This window comes from Pantherophis guttatus, chromosome 12 (genome assembly GCF_059756535.1).
Source record: "Pantherophis guttatus breed Tessera chromosome 12, ASM5975653v1, whole genome shotgun sequence".
NCBI classification, from domain to species: domain Eukaryota; kingdom Metazoa; phylum Chordata; class Lepidosauria; order Squamata; family Colubridae; genus Pantherophis; species Pantherophis guttatus.
Genome location: NC_142074.1, coordinates 22,214,058 through 22,229,032, shown reverse-complemented (window position 1 = coordinate 22,229,032; position 14,975 = coordinate 22,214,058). Strand labels below are relative to the sequence as shown.

General features: G+C 43.1%; 1 protein-coding gene across 3 annotated transcripts in view; it reads right to left on the bottom strand.

The window, feature by feature from the left end:
* Window positions 1-8,770: 8,770 nt before the first annotated feature.
* Window positions 8,771-14,975, bottom strand: part of NRK (Nik related kinase) — a 110,273-nt gene continuing 104,068 nt past the window's right edge. For all 3 annotated transcript variants that reach the window (XM_087877714.1, XM_087877715.1, XM_087877716.1), the window contains 2 exons: window positions 14,358-14,497; window positions 8,771-11,232 (listed from right to left, as the gene is read on the bottom strand). In XM_087877714.1, the coding sequence (XP_087733840.1) occupies window positions 11,149-11,232; window positions 14,358-14,497 (224 nt within the window). In that variant the 3' untranslated portion in view covers window positions 8,771-11,148. The remainder of the gene's footprint in view (window positions 11,233-14,357; window positions 14,498-14,975) is intronic.

Here is a 14,975-nt window from a genome sequence, read left to right as displayed (position 1 = left end):
CGGCTGGCTCATATCTAAATGGTTGCCCACTAGGACTCCAAGATCCCTCTCACAGTTACTACTATTGAGCAAGGGACCACATATACTGTACTTGTGCATTTGGTTTTTCTTGCCGAAATGTAGAACCTGACTTTTTTCACCCTTGAATTTCATTTCGTTAGATAGCGTCCAACCTTCAAGTCTGTCAATCTTGGAGGTCTTCAACCCCCTACTCAGGCAGGAGACCCTACACCATTTCAGACAATTGGCTGTCCAGTCTCACAACCCAAACCAACGTTTTAAACAGTGGAAGAAATTTCTGAGCCCCATTTCAGCTCACAATTCAAGGCTCTCATTTTGAGGCATTTATTGAAGCATCCAATTTCAAAATTGTTCCGGGAAAAAGCCATCATTACAGATATTGACTCTTGAGATCAAGTTTAATCTTTTCAGACGTCAAATTCTTTTGAATTATATCCCTATTACATAAACATGGATGGCTGGACAATGGAAATGGCTCCACTGCGCCCTTATTACTAAGAAATTATGGGCAGATAACTGATGGGCCCAATTACTCAGTGGGTTTTCATTTGCAATTTACAAACGAGTTGCTTACAGTTACGGATTGATGTTTATTTTTATCCTGCTTTATAAATAACTCAAGGCAATGAATACACATAATACTCCTTCCTCCTTTTATTTTTCCAACAACAACCTTGTGAGGTGGGTTGGGATGACAGAGAGAAGGGGACTGGCCCAATATCATCCAGCTGGCTTTCGTGCCTAAGGCAGGATTAGAACTCACCGTCTCCTATTGATTGGCCCAAAGTCACTCAGATGGCTTTCATGTCTAAGGCAGGACTAGAACTCACTGTCTCCTGATGATTGGCCAAAAGTCACCTAGCTGGCTTTCGTGCCTAAGGTGGGACTAGAACTCACCGTCTCCTGGTGATTGGCCCAAAGTCACCCAGATGTCTTTCATGCCTAAGGCAGGACTAGAATTCACCATCTCCTGGTGATTGGTTCAAAGTCACCTACCTGGCTTCCATATCTAAAGCAGAACTAGAATTTACCATCTCCCAGTTTCTAGCCTCTAAAATGCCTTTATAATGAAAAATGCTCATATTCATTAAAAATGCACTAAGAAGAATCCCTCACTATTTTTTGTCATTTTTCTTTCCTTTTTCTATTATTTTCCTTTCTGTCCTATTTAATAACATAAAAGCCCTCGCCCCAGTTCCAAGCCCAGCGAAACAAACTTATAAGAATCTATTCTCATCCTAGCCTATTCATTTTCACCATTTTGAGTATTCAAATGTAGAATAAAGATATCCTCACCTTATAAATATGCTGTTTATATTTAAACATCCAATGTACGCACGCCACTACATAAAATATACTATATAAAATATAGTAAAATTTATATTTTATATAAAATATAAAACTTTTAGCTAATCTAGAAAAACGGCTTCTCTTTCCAATCATAATACGGTTTGGTAGTGCCAGTGTTGTTATTTTTTCCCCTGTTGTGGCTTTTTTAAAACACGGTTTCCAAAATAACAAGAAACTCTAAATAACTGTTAAAATATCATTTTGTGATATTCACTTAGATAGCGCATCTTAGTGGCTTTGATAAGCAGCACTGTATACAGTTAGCATTTTAACAAGATACTGTAAGAGATCAGGCTGAACTTTGATTTATGGCTGGGTTCAGAGAATCCACAGAGAACAGCCTTATTTTTATATAAATGGTAGGTTTGCTCATGTTTCATTTAACTTAAATACAGTTTTGTAAGAAAGCGTCTGAGCTTTGTAAACTGAATTGCGCGATATTTCTCGGAGAAGCAATTTCAGCGCCGAGCAATTTTTCTCGTTGAAAAAGCAGATCCGGTGTCATCCCAACAAACAGGGATATCAAATTAAAATGCCAAGTTTCATCTCAGAGCCACAGAAGATAAAGGAATATTTCTAAACACTGTACTTGGTGTCTTTGTTAAAACCATGCAGCTTACAGAATTACACATATAAGCTCTTCTTATGTGTATGGCAGGCAGCGGGCTGGCTATGGTATAATTTGATGTTGTTGTTTTTTTCAAAGAAATGTTAAGTTGTAATCGTACCTGGCTTTAGTCTGTTCTTCGCTTCCAAAGGAGCACAGGTGGTCCTCGACTTATGACCACAATGAAGCCCAAAATTTTTGTTGCTAAGTGAGACGTTTGCTCAGTGAGTTTTTGTCAATCCGTTTTTACAATCCGTCTTGCCACTTTTGTTCATCACTGCCGTCGATAAGTCGGTAACCCGGTTGTTAAGTGAGTCTGGCTTTCCCCGTTGACTTCGCTCGTCAAAAGGTCGCCAAAAGGGGATCACGTGACATTGGGACACTGCAGCCGTCGTAAGTACGAAGCAGTGGCCAAGCGTCTGAATTCACATGATCACGGGGATCCCAGAGTCGTACGTGGGAAAAATAGTCACGAGTCACATTTTCAGTGCTGTTGTAACTTGGAATGGTCACTAAATGAACCGTTGTTAAGTCGAGGACTTACCTGTATGTATTGTGTGTGTGTGTTTGGGTGTATGGGAGGGCAGGTAATTTCAGTAATTTCCCTGAAAGCAAGGCGCTTTCTTTCACAACATCGCAAGACTTGGTAGTACAGTGGTCTAAAGCACCCTGTTATTAAGACCAGCTGCCTGCAATTACTGCAGGTTCGAATCTCACGAGGCTCAAGGTTGACTCAGCCTTCCATCCTTTCTAAGGTGGGTAAATTGAGGACCCAGTTTGTGGGGGCAATAAGCTGACTTTGTATAAATATACAAAAGGATGAAGGCTATTGCTTAGCGCATTGTAAGCCGCCCTGAGTCTCCGGAGAAGGGCGGCATATAAATCAAGTTAAAAAAAAAAAAAAGACTTTTGTGGATACACACGGAGTTAACTTTCAAGGACAAACTCAATATATTATTTATTCTATTTACATTTCATGCTTCGGTCCAAACCTTCCACGCAATTTATGGCTTCCAAAAATGCTGAGGCGAGATACAAAAGAGAAAAAGCCAGCAAAACAAGGACGCAGCTCAGTTTTTTCCAACCGTTTTATAAAAGGAAAAAAAAAAACAAAAACCAGCATAACCATGTTTGAAAAGATACGCTTCCATTTTTTTCTCCAGAATATTGCTTTATTTTTTTATTTTTTTTCTATTTTCAAATATACAATTTTGACACGACGAAGTTATAGTACACACACAGACATAAAAAATATTTCATTTTATATATAGTGCATAGAGCATAGAAACGTTCCACTGCTTTAAACGCACAAATTTGGGCTAAAGCCACTCGCAGGCTAAATGCAGCCATACTGTCAATGCCTTATTACTGGTAGTCCTCGATTTACGACCACAATTGAGCCCAGAATTTCTGTTGCTAAGCGAGGCGGTTGTTAAGCGAGTTTTGCCCCATTTTATGACCTTTCTCGCCCCGTTGTTAAGTGCATCGCTGCAATTGTCAAGTGAGTCAGACGGTCGCTAAGTGAATCTGGATTCCCCCTTGACTTTGCTCGTCAGAAGGTCGCAAAAGGGAATCACGGGACCACGGGGACGCTGAGACCGTCATAAATACGGGTCAGTTGTTTGAATTTTGATCCTGACGGGGGTGGGTGGGTGCTACAACGGTCGTAAGTGTGAAAAACGGTCATAAGTCACTTCTTTTTCAGTGCTGTTGTCATTTCAAACGGTCACTAAATGAACTAAAAGAGCCTTGGTAGTACAGGGGTTTAAGGCACCCTGTTATTAAGCTGCTTAAGACCAGCTGCCTGCAATTACTGCAGGGTTCGAATCTCGCCAAGGCTCAAGGTTGACTCAGCCTTCCATCCTTTCTAAGGTAGGTGAAATGAGGACCCAGTTTGTGGGGGCAATAAGCTGACTTTGTATAAATATACAAAAAAGGATGAAGGCTATTGCTGAGCACATTGTAAGCCGCCCTGAGTCTTCGGAGAAGGGCGGCATATAAATCAAATTAAAAAAAAAAAAACTGTTATAAGTCGAGGACTACGAGGACTTTTGACACATTAAGGAAATTTCAGGAATCGTTGGGACTTTGGCCATCCATGTTACAGTATATTACTGATATTTTTGCTCTCTCGAGAACCTCATACAAAATAACACCATTGCTTAGTGCTATATATCACCTTTAAAAAAGAATAAACAAAAATACTAGGAATGAATACGTTGAAGTCTCGAAAGGCTAAATGTTTATTTAAGTGTTACCAATTGCTTTGAAATCTTTTCACTCTCCGGGCAATCCCCCCCCGCACGATAATATAATCGAAAACATTGCTACGAGTCCTTAACACCAGCCTCCTCAATATATATCTCTCTATATATCCCACGTACTTTCCACGCCTATCTAGAATTGCAACAGTCCTCTTTTCCTTCATTTGGCTTCCTGCTAACATCCCCTTCCTTTTAATCTTCTAACCTTCCTTTATACCCTCAGTGGCATTTCATCTGCTTGATTATTTCTTGGAACACTTGTTGGGGTTTATTTATTTATTTGGTACTATCTACTATTGATCTTGATTGTTTTTCACAGTGCTGCATTTTGTAATTAAGGTGAAGCAAAAACAGAACTTCTTGTTAATTTAAGGCTTGGATTCAACAAGCTTAGAAGCGAATGACACCGTTTTCATCAGAGAGAGAGAGAGAGAGAGAGAAAGAGAGGGAGAGAGAGAGAAGAGAAAGAGAAGAGAAAGAGAAAGAGGGAGAGTGGGGAGAGAGATTAAAGGGAGAAGGAGAGAAGGAGAGAGAGAGGAGAAAGAGAGAAGAGAAAGAGAGAAAAAAGAGAAAGAGAGGGAAAGAGAGAGAGAGTGGGAGAGAGATTAAAGGGAGGAGAGAGAGACAAGAGAGAAAAAGAAAGAGAAAAGGGAATGAGAGAGATTAAAGGGAGAAGGAGAAGGAGAGAGAGAAGAGAGAGAGGGAAAGGGAAAGAGAGAAAGAGAAAGAGGGAAAGAGAGAAGGGGAGAGAGATTAAAGAGAGGAGAGAAGGAGAGAGAAAGAGAGAGAAAAGAGAAAGGGAAAGAGAGAGAGAGAGAAAAAGAATGAGAGAGAGAGAAGAGAAAGAGAAAGAGGGAGAGTGGGGAGAGAGATTAAAGGGAGAAGGAGAGAGAGAAGAGAGAGAGACAAGAGAGAGAAAGAAAGAAAAGAGGGAAAGAGAGGGGGGAGAGATTAAAGAGAGGAGAGAAGGAGAGAGAAACAGAAAGAAAGAGAAAGAGAGAAAAGAGAAAGAGGGAAAGAGAGAGAAAGAAAGAGGGAAAGAGAGAGGGGGAAAAAGATTAAAGAGGAGAGAAGGAGAGAGAAAGAGAGAGAAAATAGAAAGAGGGAAAGAGAGAGGGAGAGAGAGAGAAGGGAGAAAGAGGGAAAGAAAAAAAAGAGAGAAGAGAGAGTGTGTGAGTGAGCGAGTGAGAGAGAGAGAAAATGACGATTCTGCATTTAAAATGATTTCCTCTCTTCCCATGAAAATCTAAACTTCAATTTTTTAAAAAAATAAATAAAAATAAAATCCTCCCCCCCCCTTCATTCCCGTACTACCGGAAAGTCTAGGAGGACGAGTCTTTTTGTTTTAAAAGATTAAATGATCTGATGGCACTCTTCTCAGGAAAACATACTCGATTAAATCCCAGCTGCTGGACTGAGTTTCGAACGGTGGGGAAATAACAAGTGGCACATTGCACCCCTTATGTGTATTTGCTCAGAAACCGGTCCTCCTGCTTGTTCCAAAGTGGAGGATGTTGCGGCATGCAGCCAGGACAGCATCTGTCGAGACAACCATCTGTGTCCCTGGCAGGTGCACGCACAAAATCCCTTCTCGCTCTGTTTTAAACGGATCCAGAAAAACCGACCTCCCTTTTCCCTCCCTGTCTACTTGCCGGGCATCAAAAGTCCTACCTTACCTGTCATACCAATTATTTACTTACTAGGAGTAAGAAAGGGCTTTGTTGCGTTAGAGCTAATGGCTCCCCGAAAACTAGCCTCGAGTAGTGATTTAGCAAAGTAGCAGGGGGAAAAAAAAACCCCAAACATTTGGGGGGTGTTAAGTTTCAGAGTTGTTAATTCACAGTTAAGTCTCATGGCACCGTAAACGTACAAAAAAATGGGTTTATGGTCGATTTGCATGCAGGACTCATCGTTGGGCTTCTGGGCATAGAAGTTTCTTGGGATTTATTTTGCTTTTTTTTTTTTTTTTGCAAACAGAGGAGTCTTCCCCAGCCTGTCCGGGTAGCTAGCAGGGAACTGCTGCCCTACCAACATCTGGAAGGCATCGGATTGGAGAAGTGCGCAACCAAGCATGAGCAGAAAGGGAAATATATAAGTTGTGCTAAATGGAGCGGCAATTCTGCCTGCTTAATAGATAAACTGATTTTGAAAATAAGAAATTGCATCCCTGGGGGTTGGTTGGTTATTTATTTATTTATTTATTTATTTATTTATTTATTTATTTATTTATTTATTTATTTATTTATTTATTTTGTTTCAATAAACTGGTTAGAATTCCCCAGACAGCCCTTTAAGATATCTGGACTTCAACTCCCAGAATTCCCCAGGCAGCCCTTTAAGATATCTGGACTTCAACTCCCAGAATTCCCCAGGCAGCCCTTTAAGATATCTGGACTTCAACTCCCAGAATTCCCCAGGCAGCCCTTTAAGATATTTGGACTTCAACTCCCAGAATTCCCTACCCAGAGCATACTGATTTCTGTTCACACAGAGATAACAGCTCAGCTACTATTGCAACCGTTCAGTTAAATATATATTATTCTATTTTTTATTTTATTTTTTTAGATAGCCATCTTCATTTGATCCTCTTTCTGTGAAAGTTTACTCTTGGTTTTTGTCCAGATACATAAGGCAAATATATATAGGACCAGGAGTGAAATCCAGCAGGTTCTGGAGAACCGGTAGCGGAAATTTTGAGTAGTTAGGAGAACCGGTAGCAGAAATTTTGAATAGTTCGAGAACCGGCAAATGCCACCTCTGGCTGGCCCCAGAGTGGGGAGGGAATGGAGATTTTGCAATATCCTTTCCCTGCCATGCACGCCAAGCTATGCCCACAGAACCGGTAGTAAAAAAACTTTGGATTTCATCACTGCATAGGACAAATAAAGTTATAAAAAACAATAGTGACTGAAAGATTTTTTTCCACCCAATTACTCTGACAAAGTCTCCAGAGGAAATCAATACTGCAACTTTTCAGTTTCCATGCCCTCCCAATATCTGAGCATTGGGAAAACAAGAAACTCTACACTTTTTTTTTTATTATTATTGAGTAAAAAAAACGCTAGGAGAATGTTAAACATGGGGACAAAGACGCCAAATAATTTTGAAGCGATAGATTGCAGCTGTTTCCACCTATTCTCTTTCAATCTTATTATCTCTGACACAGGAATGTGCTTTCGGGTTTGGGGAAAAGCATGGAATACAGTACAAGGACTCTTAGTTTTCTCCCCATTCCCCTTTACCCCAGCATTTTCGCTTTTTAATAAAGTATTATTCTTTGGGTCTGCTTTCAATTATTATTAAAGCGAAATGCAACACGCGTTACGAGAACAATCAGCTCCAGAAATCAATGGCATCCCTTCCAAATGAACTCGACTGATAGCCAGAATCAGAAAAATCTATTCTACCCCTGCTAACCACACATCCTAACTACCTATCACAACTGTGTGACACAAAAGGCATTTCTAAATCGTGTCAACCCCAGTCTTCCTTCCATGGAGCACACATTCATTAGGACACAATGCAAGTGTCCTAATCTTTCGCCAAATTTCACATCCGGACAGTCAAGGGGGAAGGTAGATGGGTTTGTTGTTATAAAGGTAAAGGTTCCCCTCGCACATACGTGCTCGTCGTTCCCGACTCTAGGGGGCGGTGCTCATCTCCGTTTCAAAGCCGAAGAGCCAGCGCTGTCCGAAGACGTCTCCGTGGTCATGTGGCCGGCATGACTCAACGCCAAAGGCACACGGAACGCTGTTCCCTTCCCACCAAAGGGGGTCCCTATTTTTTCTACTTGCATTTTTTATGTGCTCGAGGAAAGCCTCAGCCTGGGGAGGGCAAAAACACCCCCCTAATCCTAACCCTAACCCTAACCCCCAAATCCCACTCTTGGCTAGCCCCGCCCCGTCCACCCTTCCCTTCCCCGGAGTCCCCACATGGCCCGTTTTGGATGCAGGTAAGTGCAGGGTGCACCCGGAGGCTCGGGGAGGGTGAAAAATGGGCCTACCGGAAGATCGGGAAGGCCGGAAACTCCCGTTTCCAGCCTCCAGTGGGCCTCCGGAGCCTGGGGAGGCCATTTTCGCCCTCCTGGACACTCAAGGAAAGCCTCTGGAGCCTGGGGAGGGCAAAAACACTCCCATGCTGTGGTGCAGGAGGCCGATTAGGCCACACCCACCATGGCCACATCTACCCAGCAACCGGGCAGAGAACCCTTTGCTAAAATTTTTGAAGCCCACCCCTGGATAAACTCCCCCGATGGCTAGACATTGGGAATACAACCCGATTTTAGAAGTGTTGCGTTCCCAATTCCTTTTCCAAAATATTATGTCTTTATAGGAGTATAACAATCGGCTCTTCCTCTAACAGCCTTTATTCCACTGAACAATGATTGTTTCTCCAGAGACTTGAAGAGGGACAAGATTCGCAGCCCGGTTCTCGGATATGCGTTTAATTGGAAATCTAGGGAACGCAACCCCACAACTCACGTAACACACAAGCTTTCCTCAGGAAAAAAATAATAATAATTCTGATGGCAATTTCATGCTGGAATTTAATCCAGGGCTTCTTTAAATCCTTCGCACGCCCCACCTTTCTCCCACAGTCCTCAGGTATTAACGCTTCTCCCTTGGATAAAAATAATTTGGTAGAAAGTATTCATCCCCTTAAAAAAATAATAATAATAAAAAAATTGTGCCTTGCGTTTTCCCAACGGGTTGTACAAACTGTAGCGAAGTCTTGCAAACCTGAGAAATCGTACAACCCGAATTGCAAACCCTGAGAATATAAGACTATGGTGGAAAAACACAGCGTGTCATTCGGAGACGGCTCCTATGTCCTGTCCATGAGTCGTTAACTGATATAAAATACCTGATTTTTATTTATTTTTTTTTAAAAAAAGGTAACTTAGCTTCAAGAAAGGATCTCTCGCTTCAGCTAAGTCCCAGTGAGATTAAGGGACGTTGTGATCATTCCAGTTAGAAGCCCGCCGTGGCCTTTTTAGACCTCATTTTGAGAGGGACGGTGGTCACTGCCATTAGGGAACATCATGCTTAAATGGAAGTTCTCCATTGAGATCTAAGAATTAAACGACTGGAAAGGCCTAAATCGCCAGATGGGTGGGAATCGTCTGTTTCAAATATTAAGGACCGCTCGAGCAACTAAAGATGAGCGGGGAACTTAGTCAGATTAACAGAATTGGAAGGGACCTTGTAGGTCATCTAGTCCAACCCCCCACCCGAGCAGGAGACCCTACACCATTTCTGACCGATGGCAGTCCAGTCTCTTCTTGAAAGCCTCCAGTGATGAAGCTCCCACAACTTCCGAAGGCAACTTCTGTTCCATGGGTTGATGGTTCTCACTGTCAGGAAATTTCTCCTTATTTCTAGGTTGAATCTCTCCTTGGTCAGTTTCCATCTATTATTCCTTGTCTGGCCTTCAGGTGCCTTGGAAAATAGCTTGACCCACTCCTCTCTGTGACAGCCCCTCAAATATTGGAAGACTGCTATCCTGTCTCCCCTGGTCCTTCTCTTCACTAGACCAGCCATGCCGAGTTCCTGCAACCGTTCATCGTATGTTTTGGCCTCCAGTCCCCTAATCATCCTGGTTGCTCTTCTCTGCACTCTTTCTAGACTGTCCACATCTTTTTTATAGTTGTGGTGACCAAAACTGGATGCAGGATTCTAGATGTGGTCTTACTTTCTTGAGGACTTTTTCCCCCTCTGACGGTTTAGAACATCCTTAGAAATCGGATGGAGTCGCACGCACGAGAAGAGACTGTACTTAAGAATAAACAATTGCTAAATCGGTTAGAAGCCAGGGTGTTGGTATCCCCAAGGACACTTCTAGCTTCAAACTGCTGAGAACATAGACTTCCTCTGGGAATTTCTCCCCGTAGAGAAATTCGTTCTGCCATGAATGACTGCTTCACAAGGGCTGTGAAATCTCTCGGCAAACAAAGACGTTACTCAGGCGTTCAGGAAAGAAGGCAGATCTACCCGAGAAAGCAAGCTTTGGAAAAACAGGGAAACCCTACCAAACTAACGGCCAGGCTAGGTGGCTCAGTGGCTAAGACGCTGAGCTTGTCGGTCAGAAAGGTCGGCAGTTCAGCGGTTCGAATCCCTAGTATAGATCTCCCGCTTGAGCAAGAGGTTGGACCAGAGTTGGGTTTCAGCAGGTTCTGACCAGTTCTGGAGAACCGGTAGTGGAAATTTTGAGTAGTTTGGAGAAGCGGTAAATACCACCTCTGACTGGCCCCGCCCCCATCTATTCTCTGCCTCCCGAGTCCCAGCTGATCGGGAGGAAATGGGGATTTTGCAGTATCCTTCCCCTGGACTGGGGAGGGAATGTAGAGTTTACAGTATCCTTCCCCTGCCACGCCCACCAAGCCATATCACCTCCATGGTCCCTTCCAACTCTGTTACTGTTTACTGTCAATTTAGCCATTCAATGGTTTTTTTTGTCTTCCCCCTCGCACGGAATATGCCTAACTGGGCGCCTGGTTTCACTCCAAACGCCCCCCCCACCCTCTTGCCTGAATGTCGAACAAAACAACATTACAATCTTTGTGCAAAAAAAATAAAAATAAATCCCCCAGAACAACTCTGTGCATACTTTGTAAAACTCTTGGTTTCCATGGGGCCATTCTGCTTTGCAAAAACGCTTTCTTTTTTTTTTAAAAAAACAAACCCCAAACCCCCCAAAATGGGTGCAAATTTTAAACAATACACTTGCAAGAATTGTGTACCATCCGCAATGGAAGGCCATTCGGCGAGGATCGCGGGGTTTTCTTTTCCTTTTCGTTGCAGGAACGAGCAGGGGAAGGGGGGGGCAACTTCTGAAATGGGCTTAAGCTTTAGATGGCTCGTAGAAATTGGGAAAGTCAAATATTCGCTTCCTTCATTCCAAAGTCATTTACCAGTTGAACAGGATGTTTTGGCCCAGCGTCATAAAGTAAATTTGGCTGCTGCCACCAGACTGAACCGATGCAAAAAATACCTTGCGGGGAAGAGAGAGAGATAAGAAAAGTGTCACTCTAAAAAAGAAAATATTGAGCATAACTTGATAACAGTGCATGGACTTCAGAATGCATAAACATGAAGCCGGCTTCATTTAAACCAAAATGCATAAACATGAACACTTTGATCCAAAGTGTTACCATCGAAAATACAGGCAGTTCTCAACTTACACCCACAACTGAGCCCAGAATTTACATTGCTAAAGTGAGACATTTGTTAAATGAGCCTCGCCCAGGGGTGAAATGCTCCTGGTTCAGATCGGATCGCCTGATCCGGTAGCGATGGAGGCGGGTGGTTTGGAGAACCGGTACCAAAAATCCCTGCGCCCACCTCCCACATGCCCAACTGAGCCGCACAATCATCAGAGGCTTTTTCTTTTAATTTTTAAAAGCATTTTTTCTACAACCTCTTCGGCCGAAAAAATACTTTTAAAAGTAAAAAAAAAAAAAGCCTCTGATGATCGCGCGGCTCAGCTGGGATCGTCAGAGGCTTCTAAAAGCATCTTTTCTGTAGCCTCTTCAGAGGTTGTAGAAAAAAATGCTTTTAAAAGCCTCTGACGATCCCAGCTGAGTTGCCTGATCGGCAGAGGCGTTTTTTCTTTTAAAAGCCTCTGACGATCCAAGCTGAGTTGCTTGATCGACAGAGGCTTTTAAAAGAAAAAAAAGCCTCTGCCGATCAGGCAACTCAACTGAGATCGTCAGAGCCTTTTGAAAGCCTTTTTTTAACAACCTCTTTGCCGAAGAGGTTGTAGTAAAAATGGTTTTAAAAGAAAAAAAAAATTGGCCACGCCCACCCAGTCACATTACACCCCCCCCCCCGACCAAGCTACACCCACAGAACCGGTAGTAACAAATTTTAGATTTCACCACTGGCCTCGCCCCCATTTTACAACCGTTCGTGCCCCAGGTAACAGTAACAGAGTTGGAAGGGACCTTGGAGGTCATCTAGTCCAACCCCTTTTTATCACGCGGGAGACCTATACTAAGGATTCGAACCGCCAATTGTCAAGTTAGTAACCCGTTGTTAAGCGAATCTGGCTTCCCCATTGACTTCCCCATTGAAATCGCCAAAGGGGATTTCCCCTGACCCCCCCGAGACACACTCCGACTGTCATAAATATGTTGTAAGTCCGAGGACTACCTGTATTATGATTGCTGAATACAGCCAGACTTTCAAACAGGATTCTTGGCCGGCGTAAGAGGTGCTAAAAAATGAAAACTTCTACGTGAAGTCTTGTTTGTATAGACCTGACTGCCAACGTTGCTTATGTGCAGTTAGCACGTCTGCGGTTTGTTTCCGCTTAACCTAAATATTTGCAAATAAATCCCAATCTGAAACTTTGGCAGCGTTGAGGCCTTTTCATTTCGGCTTGTTCGATATGTTAATCATCATCTGATTGTGTCTTTGGCCTTCTGCTTATGTTTTTTTCCCCCCTCCCTGTTTCTGGAAGGACATTGCCTAAGGCAAATAATTACAAATATTTGAAAACCTGAGATACGGTTTTCAGTTAATTGCTACTGATCTTTCGGCGTTTTTCTTCCTTATAGGAAGCTTAGAGCATTGAACACAAGGGGGGGGGGGGAAATGCCATTTTTAGGGGTTACTCTGCTCAAAGAGAGATTGCTGTGAAAAGGCCACCAGAGCTACAATGAAATGAGATGTATCGTATTTTTTGGACTATAAAATGCACCGGAGTATAAGACACACCAAGATTTCAAAGAGGAAAACAATAAAAAAAAAAGTTTTTGGCCTCCCCACATCCGGTTTCTGCCCTCCCCGGGCCCCAGGAGCACTCTGCAGGCCTCCCAAACACTCTGCGCGTCCCGTTTTCACGAAAAACGGGCCTGTTTTTGGCGAAAACAGGATGCGTGGGGTGGAGTTTGGGGAGGCCAAAAATGGCTGTATTCGGTGTATAAGATGCATCAACATTTCCACCCTCTTTTAGGGGTGTATGTGTGCCTTATACTCTGAAAAATACAGTATATTTATCCCTTTTGGTCAACAAATGGAGGACATTTCCCAAAGATCTAACAACGCTTGTGGGGTGAGGAGCAATCTCCACCAAGGGTTTTCCCAGCTGGTGTCTTCCACAACCCCATGAAGTTGCCCACCGAAGTGGTACCCATTTATCTACTTGAGGTCATCCACTTTCAAACTACTGGGTCGGCAAGAGCTGGAGTGTATGACAGGAGCTTGCCCTAGCTAGCCTGTAGCGACAACCGGGTCTCGAACACAAGCCTGCCAATTGTCAGCCCAGTGTCCTAACCCAATGAGCCACCTTGCTCCCTAGACAATATGGGGGGAAAACTCAATCTTTGAACAAGATTGTCATTAGGTTCTTCAACTGGAAGACCTTCTGCCTCTCTTCTAGGAGCACAACTAAAAACACCAGACTCCTCTTCTAGAGCAAGGAGTGGATGAATTGCCTCTCACCCTTCCCAATAAACTACAATGTGGGGAAAATCTAGTCTTCCATCAAGATTCTCAGAAGGTTCTTCAAGTAGAAGACCTTCTGTCTTTCTCTTCTAGGAGCACAAGTAAAAGCACCAGGCTTCTCTTCTGGAGCAAGGGGTGGATGAATTGCCTCTCACCCTTCCCAATAAACTACAATGTGGGGGAAATCTAGTCTGCCATCAAGGTTCTCAGAAGGTTCTTCAACCAGAAGACCTTCTGCCTCTCTTCTAGGAGCACAAGTAAAAGCACCAGACTTCTCTTCTGGAGCAAGGGGTGGATGAATTGCCTCTCACCCTTCCCAATAAACTACAATGTGGGGGAAATCTAGTCTGCCATCAAGGTTCTCAGAAGGTTCTTCAACCAGAAGACCTTCTGCCTCTCTTCTAGGAGCACAACTAAAAACACTAGACTCCTCTTCTGGAGCAAGGGGTGGATGAATTCCCTACCACCCCTCCCAACATCTGCATAAACTACAATGTGGGGGAAATCTAGTGTTCTATCAAGATTCTCGGAAGGTTCTCAGAAGGTTCTTCAACCAGAAGATGCCTCGTCTCTCTTCTAGGAGCACAACTAAAAACACCAGACTCCTTTCTGAGGCAAGGGGTGGATGAATCTCTCCTCCCACCACCTCCCAACTTCTGCACCATATACCTTATCATTTCTTTCGCAGAGAAATTTCAGCTTCTGGGCTTTCTTATGCATAAACACGCCTTCCAGACATCCCGTTTCCACAGCACGCAGTTCAATTGCTTTTTCGCCCCAGCCCATCACCTGATTGGATTGAAGATAAGCTTTTAGAAGGGGAAAAAAAAGAAAGAAAGAAACAGTTAATGGAGCTTTTTGTTAAAAAGAAGAAAAAAAAGTAAAACCACAAAAACAAAGACAAGTGGGGAAGAAAGGGCTGAATAAATGGCTCTCTTCACGGGAAGCTGTTGGCAATAGTAATTTTTTCCTCCTATTTCTGGTATTCGCAGCGAAGGCTCCATCTGATAACAAGAAGAATTACAATCTTGTGCAATTTTTTTAGCCTGGACATATGTCTTACATGTATACCTGGAGCCACATTGTGGGTCCTTTTCAAATTCTGCTTCCAAGGCTTTCACAGGGGTGGAAATGATATATACTTAACTAGGTAGAAGGCTAATGTACTTAACACAGAATAAAGAAGGGATGTGTGTGTGTTTGTGTGTGTGTGTGTGTGTATGTTTATTTCCTGGCTATATTGTTAAGCAGCCAAATATCTTGGCTCTCGTGTGTACCTCGATTTTG